The 20026-nt window shown below is 46.8% G+C and overlaps 1 protein-coding gene across 1 annotated transcript in view; it reads left to right on the top strand.

The window, feature by feature from the left end:
• The window catches only part of MICAL3 (microtubule associated monooxygenase, calponin and LIM domain containing 3), a 219548-nt gene that overhangs the window by 119061 nt on the left and 80461 nt on the right, over positions 1-20026 (top strand). Inside the window, 5 exon segments of the mRNA XM_033118574.1 lie at positions 3015-3116; positions 5298-5354; positions 7747-7854; positions 10192-10299; positions 10892-11078. Coding sequence (XP_032974465.1) covers positions 3015-3116; positions 5298-5354; positions 7747-7854; positions 10192-10299; positions 10892-11078 — 562 coding nt within the window.

The following is a 20026-nucleotide window of genomic DNA, read 5'->3' as shown; positions in this document are numbered from 1 at the left end:
CCTCCTGAGCCAGCCAGGCCTGAGGCCTGCACTGTGGCAACCCAGCTCCCAGGCTGGACGTCTCTGCTCATCTGAGTAGTGACTGGGAAGAGTTGAACAAACGGTGATTGTATCACATGATTTGTTTAACTCCTTGGTATATGAGAAATCAGTTAGAAAAGTGGACTGATAATTGGTTGTTGAAACTATGTGGTAAGTCATTCAGGTACCCTAGCCTTTGAGGTTTTGCTAACCATAACCTTTGCCCCAAGTTGACTTGCTAACATGTGTTCTCGTGACCATTGGAGGGAGAATCCTGAATTCGGAAGCCTGAGAATTGGAGCAGTGGAACCTTTCGTGTTAAATAAGAAAATGTTATCCAAGAAATTGTCTCGAACTATGATTTCTATTTGTTTCAGACCCTGGGCAGAGATGGTCGTGGGCGTTTTCTTGGTGGTGTCTACATTTAAAATACTCTGTGGAAATTTTCACTAAAGCAGTTGCAGGGTCTCCTGGAAAGCAGCTTCTCCCAAGCAGGACAGAACAGGACAGAAAGAGGGAGATGACACCTGGTTACTAATAGGAACTGTCAGAGAGACTGGGGGCCCCTGCTTGCTTCCTGCACAGCTCAGCTGACAACTGCCTGTTGTAGTGACAGCAGCCGCACTCGTGTCTCCTGGTTGGTGTCATCTAGGGCTAAGGTTCTGAGAGGTCTGAGGAGCTGACCCTTATCCCCTCTTGTGCTGTAGAGTGACAGCTGTTGTTGGGAGGGGCTGGGGAGTGGCGAGCTGGGTTTTATTTGAATTACGTTCGGGGCAAAATATTCCTTCCTAACCTTTCTTTTGTTTTTTGTGTTGTTTTTTTAAATTAATTTATTTTTAATTTATCGGGGTGACAATTGTTAGTAAAATTATAACATGCCACGTTAAAGGCATGGCCCGTGAGGCAGAGACGGAAGCCTGGGGACAGTGTCCACATTCACAACAGAAGTCAGCTGCCTCTCCTTCTGTGGTGGGAGGAGATTGTTGGAAATTTACTGCCATTTTATTTTCTCACTCTTAAAGCCTAGGTGGAAGGTATAATTTGAAAGGCAGTCTTTAGTTGAGGATCTGCTGAAGGGGGAACTGAACTCAAAACCAGATTCCCCAAATTCTGGATTCTTACGGTATTTGTAAAGGTAGCATGAGATGGGAGAAGCAAAGAGCAAGAAGGGAGGTCGCTGTACTACATGCTGGGGGGTGAACAAATGACCGTCAGTGGCACGTGCCGGGGCAGCTGTGGGCCGGCTTGCCGGGAGTCTCGGGCCAGAAGCATGACCCAGGACCCTGGCCTGGCTGCGGCCCTGTCCTGTGAGGACTGGCGCCTGGCACAGCAGCCTGCCACCTCATGGAGCTGAAGTTCAGGGCCCACAGGAGCATGGTGCCTGTGGGCTGCCGTGTCTCTGGTCCTCGAGCATCTTGCGGGCTGCTACGTGGAGATGGACGGTAGCTGTCACCTGGGTACCTGACGGTCAGTCATTGAAGCAGAATACTGTAGGCTGTGCAGACGCAGAACAGAGCCATTACACTCCTGCAGGCCGGGGTTCTGTGCAGTGGGCACCAGAGGACAGGGACAGGAGATGGGTAGGTGAGGGAAAAGCCATAACATCAATAGTGAAAGCCCGTTTGAGCCTCGTGTGCTTTGTATTACACAGAGCTGGGAGTTGTGGTTTACTTGTCTGTGAAAGAAGTGTAGCTCACAGTTCTTACAGCCATGTGAAAAGTGTTAATGTTCACATATAACTTCTTCTCAGCTGGGTGGTTTCATTAATCTTGGCCTTGTAAATTTACCTCCAATAAGACAGAGCACTGGCGGGCAATGCCAGATGCTACAGGGGCCCTGCGGTGCGTGGGGCTGGCTGCCTCTGACTCACCGCAACTGCTGGCCCCCTTTGTCTCCCTTCAAGAGTGGGGGTGTGGCCAGCAGCACTGCGTCCTGACTCCCTTTGTGTTTCTCTTGAAGTGGATTAGATGAAGGCAGAAGGGGTGGTAAGCACCGCGGTTATGGCTGAGTGGGCCCCAGGTCCAGCTTTACAAACTTAGGGCCCGATATGAGGAGGGAACGCGTCCCCGCTGCTGCCGCTGACTTCTCTGGTGCCTTCCTGTGCAGCACTCTGGCTCCCCCCTCCCACCCTTTTGCTTTTTCATCTCAGAAGGGCATCTTGGGCAGACTGCACACTATCTAGCCTGGTTTGTAAGCAGGTTGTGTGTGAGGTGGGAACAGACGGGGAGCTGCCTCCTCAGCCCTCAGCTCCTACAGCTGTTTCTCGTCCCAGGCTTCCCCCATGTGGTGCCACACGTGGTGGTTGTGGGCGTGAGGGTGAGGGTCCTCTGACCTAGGAATTGTACCGCAGGGTTCTCTGAGTCCTAGACAGATTTGCAGGGAAGGGATGCAGCGCAGGGAGCAAGGTGGGGGCTGGTGCAGCAGCGTAGGCACGGCATGAGGGAGGGGGTGATGTCTGCCCTCTGCGTCCCGCTTCCTGTGCTTGGACTGCCAGCGAAGTTACCCTTTCGAGTGAGAATGAGGGGAATGAGCCCTGGGAAGCAATGGCAGCATGCGCTCGTAGGTGGCCCGGGGGGGACTGCCCCTCTGCTGCTACTGGTGTACAGGTGATGGGCCATTGGGAGGGTCCCCAGGTCCCCCTGTGGTGGTGGCCTGTGTGCCCTTTCTCTCTACGTATAACCACGCCCATTCGTTCTGTCCCCAAGTCCCCCAATGTAACCAGCTGAGAAGAATATACCCCTCTATCCCTGGCATTTAGAAAGCACCTCACTGCCAGTAACCCCAAGACCAGCCGCTTCCAACAAATAGCACAAGTGGGCCTGGAGGCCAGCGACAGGCTGCGTGTGACACACTGCCTCCCTGACCTCATCACCTTGCCGTAGAGGATGGAGGGGCAGGAAAGGGGCCTGTGGGGTGCTTTTGGCAAATGCCCCTGGGTCCTTCCAGAACTGTTTCACTGGTGTTCTCTCTGTTTGTGTCTGTTGATGTAAAAGCGACAGGAAAAGGAGCGTTCTCGGACCTGCCCCAAAAAAGTGATCACACTCCTCTCTCCTCCCCACACCCTACCTCCCTGTGGGGCACGTGGAGGCCAGCAGGTGACCTTTTCTGCATGCTCCGTCATCCTGTCTGTGTCTTCATGCCTGCTTGTGTAGGTGCCCGCGTCAGAGGCCAAATCAGGATTCCCACTTTCAGTGACAAAACTGTTAAAAGATAGAACGACCGTGACCGTGTGTAGAAACCATTTGTAGCAGAAGCAACCTTTATTGCTACAAATGAGCAAATTCCTGATTGGACCTCATATTACATTCAAACCCTGGGTGGTGTAATGTAGTCCCATGTCATAGGAATACAACTGTGTAATCACAAACTAAAATTTAAACTGTATTTGTTACAGATGTGAGGTCCAAAAAACCCCGGAGAGCAACAACATATGTATAAACCCATTTAAAGCAGCCGTTTTTGCCTTACTGCCCAAGGAGACTGAGCTAAGATGCACTTTGGGAAGCTTTTCGTAGGGCTTCGCTCTATAAGTTTGCTTCCTTCTAATTTTGAGAGTCCTGCCTCTTGCTTGTCCAACTTCTGCCAACACCTGCCCTTCCATCCACGCCAGTCTCACTCCAGGCAGATCATTCGAAAAGTGCTCTACAGCGGAGCTAACCACGAGTGTGATTAGCAGGACAGCAAGTGTGCGTGTGTGGCAAGCCCACTCAAAACCTGCCTATCGAATGGCTCTGTCGACCCTTGTAGTATAAAATGCTGTAAAATAAAACACTAATTTTAAAGGCAGGATTATGGAAAGGCATTTTCTCAACTTAGGCGGCCTGTTTACAAAGCGACTCCTCGTAATGTGCCTGACTTTAAAGGCCCAGCCTGGGTCTAAGACCCGAGCCGTGGTGGCTGTCGCCCTGCCTGTGCCTTGTCCCTGCGTAAGAGCTGGCAGTTGGGAGCGCTTACTGAGAGCCAGGCGGTGTTCCGGGTCTCGCCCTGTGTGAGCGCGATCAGTTCACTTTACGAGGCAGGTACTGTTATTAGGGTTTCCAGGCAGGAATTCCCGCCTGTTCTCAGGAATTTTTTTCGCTTTCCCGTTCCCGAATCTCAAGAAAAGTTGGTCAGGAAAATCGGTTCCTTAAAGCCAATAATGCCCACAGTGGGAAATAAACGTACTACTCACAATGTATCTCTTAGACATTTTTCCTATTTATCACTAGGGTTTCTGGGCAGGAATTCCCGCCCGTTCTCAGTAATTTTTTTCGCTTTTCCGCTCCCAAATCCCAAGAAAAGTTGGTTGGGAAATCAGAAAAATCGGCTCCTTGAACCCAGGTGGTTGGTAGTATCAGCCATCACTTTGTGGAAACGATTCATCATGGAGAACAGAAAACAGTTTATATCTCGGGATTCAGGAACGGGAAAGTAAAAAAAAATTCCTGAGAACGGGTGGGAATTCCCGCCTGGAAACCCTAACTGTCATCCTTTGCATTTTACAGGGGAGGAGACTGAGGTGTAGGGTAGGGAGGTAATTTGGATGCAAGCACTGAGTCTGGTTGGTGTGACCCTGGAGCCCGAGCACTGGCTTCCTCCTGCCTGGAGACAGTGTGCTCTCGGGCTCTGGGCAGGAGGAGCCACAGCGGGCGTTCTGGCTCTGCTTTCCAGCAGTAGAGGCTGTCAGGTGAATCCTCAGCTATCCAGAGTGATGAGTGGCCTTCCCTTGCTCCATCATTGCTGGTGGTGCTTTCCTCAAGTCAGCGGAGGCAGCCCACTTCCTTGTGTAGTGACTGAAAACACTTCCAGTCCTTCCCACTTCAATGAGCCAGGCCCTTGTCCCATGTTCCCGTGCAGGAACCGCTCCCCACCCTGCAGTTCCCTCTGCACTGTGTACTGGTCACGCATCCCAACAGCTTCCGTGTCCCCACGTTTCCTTTCTCATGTCTTGTGGAAAGCTTTACCCTTCTAACCCACCTCCTTTTAAACCCACATTTCATGCCTCTAACCTTGGGCCACCATGGGAAAGAGCTGTTTGTCCCACCTCTGTACTGACTAGTTCTTTCTCTGTGTGGGTAGCTGACCTCGCCAGAGGCCAGCTGGGCAGAATGGCTGTGCCAAAAGTTGTCCTTGGGTCTGGGGCTTGGTGGGTGGGACTGTGTCTCCTTGGGTGGGGCTCAGTAGGGCGCCGGGATTTGTGTTGAAATGAGCTCTGAATTTCTGGCACTGTCACTTAGGACGGCCAAATGGAGCATAGCATTTGGATGGAGCTTAAATTTCTACTTTGTTGCCAACAGACGAACAGGGACCTTGATGCTGACAGCCGCGGCAAGCAGAGTCCCCGTCATGAGAGGGTAAAGCACGCATGAGCCGTGGCATGGGATGCTGAGAGCCAGAGACGGACACTGGTGGGGCAGAGGGAGGGCGGGCAGGCCCCTCTCCCCTTGCTTCTCGCACGCTCTTGTCACCCAGCCCAGAGCCAGAATCCCTTTTGCTAACAGCGCTGGCCCACAGAAGTAGCATTCACAGCAGAGTGTTCACCCACCCAGCACTCAGATGAGATCCTCAGACTGTGGTGCGAATGGCCTCATGACTTCCTTTTCTGCCCAGCTGTCCCATTTCAGAATCTGTGCCTCTGGTGGGGTGACGCTTGGCTGTCAGGTACGGTTCTTAGGGCAAGGGTTTGGGCCAGTAAGCAGGTGGGAATTGCTTAGTTCTTTGGACAGTGAGGGACTTTGAGGTGGGAATACTGAGAGAGCCAGAGCTCGTACAGTATGGGGGGTTTTCAGCCATGAAGAGGATGCAGAGGAAGGAAGCTGATGACAGGATGGGGGTATATGACAGCCTCCAACTCGTCTTTTCTGAAAAACTTAGGGGGATTACTGATTACACCTGACCACTGTGTAATTTGATGAATAGCAGACATGCCCATGTTTAAAAGCCTGCTTATTTATGGAACTTTTGTTTGTTTTGCCCTTAAAGATGCCCCATAGCTGCTCACTTCACATGGGTTTTTAAAATTTTTACCTCCCCTTCCGCTTTTGATGTCAGACAAGCAGTTATGGCTCAGCAGTAAATCCAGTTACTTCTCGGTCCCAGTGGAAAGCCAGGCATAGTGCTGCCTCCCGGTGCCCCGTCCCCGAGCTAGGAGCAGGTGGCTGGGCTGCCAAGGGCACGCGGGGGCCAGGTCTGGGCGGCAAGGAGCCTGGCCTGAGGCGCAGGGCGGATCCCCTGTCTCCTCACCTGGCCCAGCTCTGCTCTTTCACTCTTGGTGCTGCTTCCTCCATGAGGTCTTCGTGTGCCCAGCCTCAGTCTTCCTTCTCCCAGGATGTATTCCTCTCAAAGAGAAAACTAGGCAATTCACTGAGTGGGGTGATGCCCTACATTTTGTGGAATACCTATTTAATGAGGTCCTGCTGAGTTTTACTGAAATAGTGCCTAAACAAAGATGAGTGGAGGGAAGTATTTGAATAAAAGGAGAGGTTGTCAGGGAGAAACCGTTGGAAGTTAGGGCTGCAGTGCATAGGAGGAAAGGTAGCAATAGGTTTGCAAGGAGTTTTCTTCCATTTTTCCCCAAAGGGCTGGTTTCCAGAGTCTTCAGAGCAGGGCTCCTGTCTAGATGCTTTTAAGGGTCACCCTTCTGTTCCGTAGGACTTCCCACTGTCCCATAGCATGCCTTTGCACTCACCTGCTCTGTCACCGTCTCCCCCACACCTCCCGTCCCCCACTAGCTTCCACTGCTCTGCCACCCGTGGGGCAGCTCAGTTCTTGTCCCTTGTTTCTTTCTGGGGGTGTCACTCCTCTGCAGAGGTCTCCCCCAGCTCCCCCGGGCCTGTGAGTGCATCTGGAGCAGTGGCTGGTGACACTTCACATTGTCACCCCTCAAAGCTACCAAGCTAGTGTGGCCTGAGGTAAATGGTGTGATAGATCATCTTGGAACTGGAAGCGCAGGGGTTCTCCTTACCATGACAGTACCTCCTCCATCCACCCTGCGAGCACTTCACCCTGAACCTGGCAGGCACTAAGCAGTTACTGTTCACTAAAGCCCTCTGCTGCCACCTCACTCCCTAGGGGCCGCACGGGCCTGTCACTGAGGAAGACCGTGGCCCACTTCCATACACATGCTGCATGCAGCCTGTACAGGGCTCGCGGTCTCGGCTTTCCTCCTGATCATTGCGATCATTGCTGGGATTTGGCTAGCTCTTTCCTGAGCAGTTTCTCTGACAGGAGGGGATGAGCCACATTCTAGCTTTTACGTGGAGGGACCCAGCTTGACTCTTGCCTTGCTGTCTCTGTGGTCCATCATTTGTAAGGCTGGTAGAGTGATGAGTGGTTGTGTCCTGCCCGGGAGAAACCCCAGCTCGGGCCTGGGAGGGGCTCTGCAGAGCAGAGCACGTGTGAGTACCGCCTCTGCACTCCGCCGGCCGGCGAGGGGCAGCCAGTGCTATCCGCTCTCCGCAGGGTGGACGGCGTAAGTGCTGGGCACGGGAGGACAGGCTTTCAGAGCGCTCCTGACCGGCGAGCGCACGGCAGCGCAGGCTGCCCTGGAAGCCGGAGGGGAGGGCCAGCTGGAAGCAGGCGCAAGCCTTGAATGGGCCACTCGTGCTTCTGGGCACTACGAGGACGGCTTTGCTGCAGTTGTGATTTAGAGAACGTCTAAAGCAAAAGGGTGTAAAACTGCCCAATTCCTTACGCTCAGGTCTATGTGTAACTTGTAATTTTCTTTCTCCATCTTGTATTTTGTAGCCAGAGCCTGAACCTTCTCGTCGGTTTTTTGTCGATCAGTGGGAGCTTTCTCTTAGCCTCCGTTCCTCCAGCCGCCCCGCCTCTCCCTCCTCTGACTCCCTCCGACAGGTAGCAGGCCTGGGACTGGACAAAGCTGTGTGTCCTCTTCAGCCTCTGCTCACTTCACCTAAACAAATGCCAGCTGGCCCCAGGGAGGTTGCAGAGCTCGCTTGGCCTGTCTCCTATAGGAATCCAGTTGTGTGTGCCTGTGTGTATGTCCATCTGTCTGTTCTGTGTGAGGCCCGTGAGCATACACCTAAGTTAGAGAGGCTGCTAGCCTTCATTGTATCGAATTCTGTTGAAGTAAACCCACTTTCATTATATTTCGCCTGTATGAAATAATGATAAACATTTTTCAGCAATTAGCTTTTTTAACTCCAGATGTCTTTATACTAATATGTGTTTCAAAATAGGCACTACAGTGTAATTAAATCTCTTAGAGGGCCTGCTGAAGATGCAGGGTCCTGGGTGCCTCTTGACTTGTAATCATTTAAGGAATGAGCCCTGCTGTTTCGGAACAGATCCAGCTGTAGAGCAGTTTATAGACATCGGAGGGTCCTTTGGCCCTTCCTGTTTGTTTCCTGTTTTTCAGCTGGTAGCAGACATGGGGTATGTGTGTGGAAGCACGTGCATGTGTGGTGGCAGTAGAATAAATCCAGCGATTGCTACATTGCAGCTGTTTCTCCAGAGCAGGGAGAAGGAAGCCATCTGTTTTTCATGCCAGAAACAAGTAGAACCTGTCTTGGGCGGGGGTGGGGGTGTTTGTCAATACTGTCATACCACTGAAGACTGAAGGTGACAAATGCCTCTGCTTGCAGGCAGCCCTGGGCTGTAATTGCCATGATAGCATGCAGTGAGGGGGGAGACGAGGGCTTGGAGCAGTGAGGACCCAAGGCTGCACAGTGTCCCAGCCTTGTACTTGACATCTGGCCCAGAGGCTCACTTACCTGCTGCAGAACAAAAGCAGTGCGGCTTGCTGCTCCCTCGGTGGCAGCTATTAAGTGAGCTGCTCAGTGCTGCCTGGTGTCCGTTCCAGACCTAAACCCCCACAATGTCTTTAATCTAAGTAAGGCTTAGCCTGAAGGGCCACTTGTGTTTCTCAGCTGTTAATGGGTATAAGCTGTAGAGTCAATGGACGAATGGTACCAATCCTTGGGAATCGCCTTATTTTAAATCGAAAATATAATTGACACCTCAGTTCCAGCTGGACCTTAGAGAATTGTTTGACATTTGTGCTTCTATCTTCTCGTATTTAGGTAGTTAGCTGCCCCTGGAGTGCTCCTCGTTTGTCGCTGCCAGCCTGGGCATGCCATTGCCCAATGTGTGCTCGTCCATTCAAACTGCTTCCTAACCGGGCTGGTTGGCATCCCCACAGCAGCTGCTCCTGCTGTTCTGAGTTAGAAGTAGAGTCAGGCAGCACCCTTATTCCATGGTTCATGACAGGAGTGTCACACACATTAGGTGTCATAGCCGTCTCCACATGGAAGGGAGACCTGGACACGAGTCTCTAAAGGACTGCCGGCAAGCCTGACCTCATTCCCTGGGGACATGCTCAAAACTGGGCTCCCTAGCAGGGAAGTTTACAACTGAAATTTAATAGTTTCCTCCTGTGACTTCTTCAGCACTGCTAGAAAGAGGCTTGAGTTGGTTGGATTTTTTTCTTTTATCTTTTTTCAACTATAAGAATATAATCTTTCCTAGGGTAAAAACATTCTGACTTAAGATGAAACCGAGCACTTTGTCCCCCTGCAGCTGTGTCTGAGACCCAACCAAGGCTGGAAGGCTTCGGCCCAGTGCCTGGGATATGGGCTGAGGATGGCTCTTCCAGAGATGCTCCATGCATATTACAGGGGTTCTAAGGGAAGCTTTAGTGATGCGGAAGGAGGTCACACAAGTAATCCTAGACTGTTGGCGTCTGTCACCCAAGTGGACAGTCAGTCTTTGCAGGAGTGAACCTTCTAAAGGAGCAGTGACTTCCCCGGCCCTCCCTCGGCCCTGGAGTCATGCTGTCAGTCTGGCATCTGCTGTCTGGGTGGGACTGGTTCCTCTTGAATTCTCTATATTTAATTCGAGTCACTAGGATATAGGCCCTTCTTACTCTCTTCTTTATTTGTATCCATCCCGTCTTCCCACCTCCCACAGCACTGGGTATTCCAAAAAATCATGAAGGACGAAGTTCTCCCTTACTGAATTGAATTACCCCTGCCTGTGCTGACACTTGTGTGTGGTACCGACACCTGTTTCTCACCGCCGAGTTTCCTGCTTGTGGACACTGTTGGCATGGTTTGCTGCTGCACCTTGTGTTCATTTTATACCTTTTAAAGAGTTTTTTCCTACTTCTTAACTTATTTATTTTTCCTTCTCATTTCCCCTCGTTCTGGTCATTTTATAATCTCCAACCAATAGAAGTATATAAAGATGTACACAGGCGGAGTGAGCTCATTGGCTGAGCAGATAGCCAATCAGCTTCAAAGGAAAGAACAGCCCAAAACCCTTCTAGACAAGAAGGAACTGGTAAGAGACCCACTAAGGGTTCTGTCTCTCTTGATATAACACAGCTGTGGTAAACAAAGCTGGTCTGTTCTGAGTGGTGTAGTAGCACATAGCGCCAGAATGTGCCATGTGGTAATTTTTCCTGAAGTGGTCTGAATTTTGTAACTGAATTTCTAGGACTGTAATAGTTGTTTAGAATGTTGTATGGAAAAACATACTTAGTATCTCTAAAAGTAATTGCTCTAGAATCCAGGGGACCCATATGCATATAGAACCACATATATTTTTATGTTACCTTTAAAAACAGTTCTGTCAAAATAATTTGATTTGATTGTTATGAAATTCTGTAAAACAGACTTGGGTTTCCTCTTGGCTGTTGAGTGATATGGATTCAGCATGTCCCTGGGGCCGAGTGCTGTTTGGGACACGGGTGACAGTCACTGCAGTCATGCGGCTGCTCTTCGGGAAAGCCAGAAGCAGAGTGAGCGTCGCAGCGTGTCTCACACCACTGCTCAGTGAGGGCCGCTCTCACTGCCCAAGAGGGTTGTGCATCTGCCTCCTGGAGGTGAGCCTGAGTGACCGCCCTTACGTGTCTCCCCGCCCCCCCCCACAGGGCTCCATCAAGAAGGAGTTCCCGCAGAACTTGGGGGGCAGCGACACCTGTTATTTCTGCCAGAAGCGGGTCTACGTGATGGAGAGGCTGAGTGCCGAGGGCAAGTTCTTCCATCGTAGCTGCTTCAAATGCGACTACTGTGCTACCACCCTGCGCCTGTCGGCATACGCGTATGACACCGAGGACGGTGAGTCTCTCTAACTTGAGGTACACGAGACTGAGCTTAGGGCACATTGCCACTTGATCAGGTCTTAGGGCCTCTGCCTGTGTTCTTATAGGTCCATTTTTCATTCTGCCTCTCCCAACCCTTTCCATTCATCTCCCTCTATTCTTTGTCTTTTCTCTAAGACTGTTTCTTATACGTATTTCCCCAAAGTTACCAGGCTACATCATAGCATTGCTCAGTGGTGATGGTAATAAAAATGGCATGCATTTACCTAAATCACTTCCCCGACTTCATAGACACTTGCTTTCTTGCCTCATGGTGGGATCCCAATATGAAAGGGACACATGTGGCTAAGTCTTTTTGTCTTTACTTTAGAGAAGGGGACTCACGGGCCTAGAAGTCACATTCGTTGCCTAAGGTCAGTGACGACAAATTGAAACCAGATCCCCTGCTCCTGGGTTCTCAGACTTTTGATTCCTGAAGGTGACGGAATTGTGTCCGGTATTCCCACCTCTGTAGCCTTAGCATCTCTCTGGTGGATTGAGGGTTCATGGCAGAGGGCCCAAACCTCATTCACGGTGGTGTGCAGGTCCTAACCGTCTGTGATCGTGGAAGACCTCGATAGGGCAGAAGGCAGAGAACTATACAGACAGATAACAAAGCCTGGCAGGTACACGTGACTGTGCGGACCACCTGAAGACCCTTTAAGGTTAATTGAAAAAGGTCACCAAAGACAGTGATGATTCCTGCACCCCTTCCTACAGGGTGAGGAAGGAACTTCGTGAGGCATTCTTACTGAATCGAAAGGAATGCAAAGACCGAGCTTAACAGGAAGGGAAGTAAATCCTTATGGGGTGGTATTAAGTCTGTTACCCAGCTGTGATTTCAGGAGATACAGAACACGGGAGACGGAAACCATGCAATCAGGAAATAGTCACTTCAGTCATGTAGACTCTCCTCGTACTGAATAAACAAGCTGTCGCACGATCAGAAGTGGCCAGGAAGGAGCTAAACAGGTGAACTGAGGAAAGCTAACTTCCGTGATTCCCTGAAAATAAGACCTAGCTGGACAATCAGCTGTAATGTGTCTTTTGGAGCAAAAAGTAATATAAGACTGGGTCTTAATATTACATTAAATAAGACCCAGTCTTATAGTAAAATAAGACTTATTTTTATTTAATTAAAATAAGACTGGGTCTTTTATTAATTTTTGTTCCAAAAGACGTTATTAAAGCTGACTGTCCGGCTAGGTCTTATTTTTGGGGAAACACGGTTACATTAGGCACCTGGTCCTCTTGTTACATCAGTCAAAAGCACCATCCAGGGAGGGAAGAATAAGACAGTGGTCTAGATAAGGAAGGTGTGTTGTTAGGTGTCAGGTCTTCTGTTCCGCTTATTCCCACACACACTCTGTGGATAACACCTTTGATCTCCAAGGATGGGGTTGGCGGATGAAGCCCAGCCATTGTTGTTTCACTTTCCTTAAGGCTTGGGTTATTTTAGCCTTTTACTGCAAAATCTGCCTGGAAGGAACCCTTAAGCTCCAGGAATTGGTCCGTAGATTGTACAACCTTTGCTGCCACGTTCTCGTAAGGACACAGATAAAGTATGAGATGTGCCTCAGAGAGCTTACATTCTGATGGGAGTGATAAGACTAGGGCAGTGAAGCTACAAGAAACAAGGTACGAGCATACGATTGGGGCGAAGTTGTGTAGTGCAGGCGATAACTGTGTAGAAACTCAGAAGAGGAAGAAATCAGAGAAGCTCAGTAGCTATTAGGAGTGACTGAGCTGACGCAGACTGAGAAAGAAGCAGAGGGAAGAGATGGCATGCCAGGCCTGAGGGTGGCAGGAGCTCAGTGGGTAAGGCTATGGTGTGGGTGCGGCCCGCTGTGTGCGTTGCTCTTGACCCTGGAGCAGGGAGGACAGTGGTTCTAACCCAGCTTCCCAAATGTTAACCCTCCACAAGGACAGGTGAATGAGAAAGGCCTGCAATTTCAAAGGTCCTGAAGTTCTCCACCCAAGTCACTGTGTGATTCAGAACCCTAACTGAAGAACGTCGGATAAGAAAAGAAAAGGCAGGGAAGTGCTGGCTCAGGAGAAAAGAAATAACCCAGGCACTGTGCTGGGCCCTATAACATGTAGGGCCATTTCATCCTTTACCAGCCTCGGAAAGTAGCTGCTTGTATGATTGTAATTTTACAATCTAGAAAACTGAAGTCAGAGATGTTGCTTGTCCACGTTCACAAAACTTGTAAGTGCTGGTTTGCATTAAAATGACCTCTGAGATCCTTCCAGTTCAGAAATTCTGGGATTCGTAACTGTTGGCCCGTGTCAGCTCCAAACTGGTAAATTAAGAATCACGCACTTCAGGGAAATGTCTATGTTTTACCCTCGTCCCTGTTTACTCTTCCCTTCAGCTCTTTTAAAAGGATGCAGTCTGATGTCAAAGTAAGCTACTCTTTCTCTTGCGAAATGCTAGTTTACTTTTGACTGCTGCCAACTCTTAAGGCAAGGACTAGTCAGACAGTATTTCAAGTCTTTGCCTGTCATCTCAACAGAGAAAACACGTCCCCTGCTGAAGTGGTCTGGGAAGGGCTGCCCTCTCTCAGAATAGCCCACTCCCCCCATCTCTGCCAGCACCGTGCTGACCACCACCCCACCACTGACCCCTCCAGCCGGCTCCCCTAGAACAACGGCAAGACCGAAACCTGGACTTAACCAATCTCCTGCTTGTTCCCTTCCAACCCCTGCAGTACAGATGGAATGCCATCTTCCCAGGCTTAGAGTGTCAGGTGTCCGCCCTGGTCTGCTTCTCCAGCCTCTCGGCTGGTAGCTGTCCCCTAGCTGACTGTACTGCCACACTGGTCCCTTTAATACTCATAAACACGATTCGGCCGTTGATGCCTCAGGCCTCTGCACTGGCCGTCCCCTCTCCTGGAATGACTCCCCAGTTGTCTCAGTTGAGCTGCTGCTTGTTCCCATCCCACGCACATACTCCCTCCTCAGAAGGGCATTTGCAGACCTCCTGACCTAACTGCCACTACCGGGCGCTCATTTCTGCACCGCCTGCTCTGTCCAAGCACCCACTAGCCTGTCTTCTGGCCTGGAGCCTTCTCAGTGTTTAGGTCAGTGACTGTAGTATGATGGTGCTCAGTAAGTGTTTGGATGAATGAATACATGCCCAGTTTGCCTTTGGTTTTCCCTTGAGCCATTTGCTTTCTCCAGTTTCCTCTTCCAGTCACTCCCATATTTAATGACCAAGACCCCTTAATGTCTCTAGACCATGCAAATCAGTGACTTGACTGAACAGACCATAATGTGTGGTTAGTTTATAGCATTAGCACGGCTGTATTTTCTAACTGAGACAGGCATCAGAGTGTCGTGGCGAAAAGTGCATACTCGAGCCAGGCTTCCGGGGCTCACACCCTGTCTGAGAATCGCTGAGCTGGAGAAAGGTGAACGGTAGTACCCACCTCGCTGGATTGTGAGCATTAAATGAGTCGATGGATGTCAGGCAGTTATAATAGTGTTTGGCATGTGGTAAATGTTAGATAAAAATTAGCTTTTTTGTTGTTAATCTAAGAATCAAAACGTCCCACCAAGCTGAGTTTGGGAGGGGGCATAAGGAGCTGGGTCAGTTGAGCAGCTGCACCGTGTGGTGTGTGGTACCTCATTTGTTACCTCTGTCTCACAGATGAGTATTGTCTTCACATTCTATGCGAGGAAACGTGTTTCAGGAAGCTACATCACAAACCTCCTGAACGGTTGACACCGTGTGTAAACTGAGACCTGACTTTGGTGCTCAGGTCCCTTCCATCATGTACTGCATTCCCAGAAAAAAAGTTTCTGGAATTTTTTTGAAAATTGCCTTTTGCTTAGGATTGTGGGACTTATTTTTAAAACCTAAACCTCTTTTCTTTATTAATTTAGGATACTGTAGCAGAAATCAATGAGGGTTCCCTAGCTGTTAGCCCTATTGAGTTGTATTTTAAAATCTACAGTTCTACTTCAGTAGAAAAAAGCAAATTAACTGCAGGAAAAGAAATAGAAGAAAGGAATGAAAGCAACTGTAACGTGATTATTTCTGATACTCTAATAAGCAAGACTCTTGGTTACAAGTAATAGAAACCCAAGTCAGATTGTTTTCACTTTTAGGTCCTGTTTTTGTTTTTGTTTTTTTCCTTTTCTGGCTTTTCCCCCCAGCCGTATTGGCATGCAGTTGACACATGACATTGTATAAGGTTAAGGTGTACAGTGTTGATTTGATACATTTATTAATTGTAAAATGATTACTGTCATGGTGTTAGTTACTACCTGTATCCTATCATGTGTTTACTAATTATTGTTTGTGGTGAGAACATTTAAGGTCCACTCTTTTAGCAGCATTCAAGTATATAATACAGTGTTAATTAGCTATAATCACCATGCTGTACATTAGATCCTCAAACTTGTTACTCTTAAAACTGGAACTTCGTATCCTTTGACAGTATCTCAGCATTCCTCCACCCCGCAACTTCTAGCAACCACCACTCGGCTCTCTGTTTCTCGGAGTTTCTCTTTCTATAGATTACACACATTACATGATATCACATAGTATTTGTCTTCATCTGTCTGACTTACTTCACTCAATGTAATAGGGTCCTATGGGTCCTTCCAAGTTGGTGCAAAGAGCAGGATTTTCTTCTTTCTCGTAGTCGCATAATACTCCATTGTGTATATAACCACATCTTTTTTTTATTAAATTTATTGGGATGACATTGTCTAGTAAAATTACATAGGTTTGAAGTGTGCAATGCATCATCTATATATCACGTTGTGTGCTCACCACCCAGAGTCAGTTCTCCTTCCATCACTATATATTTGATCCCCTTTACCCTCATCTACCATCCCCCACTCCCCTTACCCTCTGGTAACCACTAAACTATTGTCTGTGTCTATGAGTTTTTGTTTCTTTATTTAAATAGTTTGTCTTGTTCCTTTCAGTTTTATATCCCACATATCAGTGAAGTCATATGGTTCTCGACTTTTTCTAACTTATTTCACTTAGCATTATAATCTCAAGATCCATCCATGTTGTCGCAAATGGCAGTATTTCTCTTTTCTTATGGCAGAATAGTATTCCATTATATATGTATGTCACATCTTTTTTTATCTAGTCATCTATCAAAGGACCCTTTGGTTGTTTCCATGTCTTGGCCATCGTAAATAGAGCTGCAATGAACATCGGAGCACATATACTTTTATGGATAAACGATTTCAGATATTTGCGGGTAGTTATCCAGGAGAGGGGTTGCTGGGTCATATGGTAATTTTATTCTTAATTTTGTGAGAAACCTCTATACTGTTTTCCATAGCAGCTATACAATTTACATTCCCACCAGCAGTGTATGAGGGTTCCTTTTTCTCCACAGCCTCTCCAACACTTGTCATTATTTGTCTTGTTGATGATAGCCATTCTAACAGGTGTGAGGTGGTATCTCATTGTGGTTTTGATCTGCATTTCCGTAATAGCTGGTGAAGCTGAGCATCTTTTCATATATCTGTTGGCCATTTGTATTCTTCTTGAGAAAAGTGCCTGTTCAGGTCCTCTGCCTAATTTTTTTATAGAATTGGTAGTAGGGTATTTTGTTGGGTAATTGTATGAGTTTTTTATATATTTTGGATATTAGCCCCTTATCGGAGGTTTTGTTTGCAAATATCTTCTCCCATTTGGTTGGTTGCCTCTTTGTTTTGTCAATGGTTATTTTTGCTGTGCAGAAGCTTTTAGTTTGATACAGTCCCATTCATTTATTTTTGCTTCTACTTCTCTTGCCTTGTGGTCAAATCCATAAAATCCTCTCTAAGACCAAGATTCATAAGTTTAGTATTTATGTTTTCTTCTATGCAAGTTATTGTTTCAGGTCTTATATTTAGGTCTTTGGTCCATTTTGAGTTAATTTTGATACATGGTGACAGACAGCAGTCTAGTTTCATTCTTTTGCACAAAACCACGTCTTCTTGATCTATTCATCCATCGGTAGATACTCAGGTTATTTCATATCTTGGTTATTTTGGTTAATGTTGCAGTTAACATGGGAGTATAAATATCTCTGTGAGGGCCTGATTTCAGTTTCTTTGGCTCTATACCCAGAAGTGGGATATGCTAGTCTTTATTTTTAATTTATTGAGGAACCTCCATACTGTTTTCCATAGCGGCTGCACCAGCTTGCATTCCCACCAGTAGTGCACAAAGGTTCCCTTTGCTCCACATCCTCACCAACACTTGTTTCTTTTTGTTGACAGCCATTCTAATTGGTGTGCGTGACATCTTGGGGTTTCATTTGCATTTCACTGATGATTACTGATGTTGAGCACCTTTTCATCTACCTGTAGGCCATTTGTATGTCATTTTTGGAAAAGTGTCTATTTAATTCCTCTGCCCATTTTTTAATCAGGTTGTTGGCTTTTTGCTTTTGAGTTGTATGAGTTCTTTATATAGTTGGGATATTAACCCTTTGTTAAATATATGATTTACAAATATTTTCTCTCGTTTGTTGGTTGCCTTTTATTTTGCAGATTATTTCTTTTGCTCTACAGAAGCTTTTTAGCTTAATGTGGTCAACTTATTTGTTTTTGCTTTCATTGTTTGTGCTTTTGCTGTCATATCCAGGAAATCACTGCTGAAGCCAATGCCAAGGAGGTCCCCCCTGTTTTCTTCTAGGAGTTTTAGTTTCAGGTCTTACACTCAAGCCTTTAATTTCCATTTCAAGTTCATTTTTGAGAGTGGTGTAAGACAGAGGTCTAACTTCATTCTTCTGCATGTGGTTACCCAGTTTTCCCAGCACCACTTATTAAAGAGACTCTATTTTCCCTATTGAGTATTCATGGCTCCCTTGTCAAATATTAGTTGACTGTATATGTGTGGGTTTATTTCTGGGCTCTCAATTCTGTTCCACTAGTCTCTATTTTTATGCCAGTATCATACTGTTTTGATTACTATAGTTTTGTAACATCGTTTGAAATCAGGAATATGATGGCTCTGGCTTTGTTCTGCTTTCTCAGGATAGCTTGGACTATTCAGGGTCTTTTGTGGTTCCATACAAATTTTAGGATTGTTTCTTCTTTTTCTGTGAAAAAAATGCCATTTTGTGATAAGGATTGCATTGAATCTATAGATGGCTTTGGGTTATGTGAGTATTTTAATATTATTAATTATTCTAATCCATGAACTTGGGACATTTTTCCATTTATTTGCGTCTTCAAGTTCTTTCATCAGTGTCTTGTAGTTTTCAGTGTATACATCTTTCACCTTCTTGGTGAGATATATTGCTGAGTGTTTTACTGTTTTTGATGCTATTATGAATGAGACTGTTTTCTTTATTTTTTTTCAGATGTTTTGTTGTTAATATATAAAAACACGACTGTTTTCTATATGTTGATTTTGTATCCTGCAAACTTTACTGAATTTGTTCATTAGTTCTAGAAGTTTTTTGGTGGAGTCTTTAGGATTTTCTATATATAAAATCATGTCATCTGCAAAGACAGCTGACTTCCTCCTTTCCTATTTGGATGCCTCTTATTACTTTTTCTTGTCTGATTGCTCTGGCTAAGATTTCTAGAACTATGTTGAATAGGAGTGATGAGAGTGGGCACTCTTGTCTTGTTCCTGATCTTACGAGGGAAAGCTTTTAATCTTTCATCATTGAGCATGATGTTGGCTGTGAGTGTGTCACATACGGCCTTTATTACCCTGTTTCCCCGAAAATAAGACCTAGCCGGCCCATCAGCTTTAATGTGTCTTTTGGAGGAAAAATTAATATAAGACCCGGTCTTATTTTACTATAAGACCGGGTCTTATCTAACATAATATTAAGCCAGGTCTTATATTAATTTTTGCTCCAAAAGACGCATTACAGCTGATTGTCCGTCTAGGTCTTATTTTCGGGGAAACACGGTATGTTGTGATATGTTCCTTCTATACCCAATTTGTTGAGCATTTTTATCACAAAAGGATGTTGTACTTTGTCAAATGCTTTTTCTGCATCTATTGAGATGATCATACGATTTATACTTTTCATTCTATTAATGTGGTGTATCACATTTATTTATTTGCATATGTTGAATCATCCTTGCATCCCAGGGATAACCCCACGTTTATTATTGTGAATGATTCTTTTAATGTGCTGTTAAACTCTTTTTTTTTGTAATTATTTATTTGTCATTGGATGAATTTCTATGTTTATTACCTTGTTTCTCATTTTAACCACATCAACATACTAAAGTCAAATCAAATGGAACTTTTCACTGTTTTGTTTTTATTTATAAATAATTTATGTTGTATAACAGCTTTATCTTTTTTTTTTTTTTAAGATTTTATTGGGGAAGGGGAACAGGACTTTATTGGGGAACAGTGTGTACTTCCAGGACTTTTTTCCAAGTCAAGTTGTCCTTTCAGTCTTAGTTGTGGAGGGCGCAGCTCAGCTCCAGGTCCAGTTGCCGTTGCTAGTTGCAGGGGGCACAGCCCACCATCCCTTGTGGGAGTCGAACCAGCAACCTTGTGGTTGAGAGGACGCGCTCCAACCAACTGAGCTATCCGGGATCTCAGCGGCAGCTCAGCTCAAGGTGCCGTGTTCAATCTTAGTTGCAGGGGGCGGAGCCCACTATCCCTTGCGGGACTTGAGGAGTTGAACCGGCAACCTTGTGGTTGAGAGCCCACTGGCCCATGTGGGAATCGAACCAGCAGCCTTCGGAGTTAGGAGCATGGAGCTCTAACCGCCTGAGCCACCGGCCGGCCCCCAGCTTTATCATTTTTAACAGAGCTCTGACACTTGCATAATAACTGTTTGGTGATGTAATCCCATCCGTGTTGTACAAAAATAACTTTAATTTGCAGTTATTTTTTTGGTTAATTCACTACACTTACTGGTTTTATGTTCCTCTTCATAAAACACGTAAGTTGAACAAGGTTATTTCTAAAGCCACTTCCAA

Source organism: Rhinolophus ferrumequinum, chromosome 10 (assembly GCF_004115265.2).
Source record: "Rhinolophus ferrumequinum isolate MPI-CBG mRhiFer1 chromosome 10, mRhiFer1_v1.p, whole genome shotgun sequence".
NCBI lineage: Eukaryota > Metazoa > Chordata > Mammalia > Chiroptera > Rhinolophidae > Rhinolophus > Rhinolophus ferrumequinum.
Note: the sequence above shows the minus strand (reverse complement) of the source record. Positions and strands in the feature narration are given on the sequence as shown.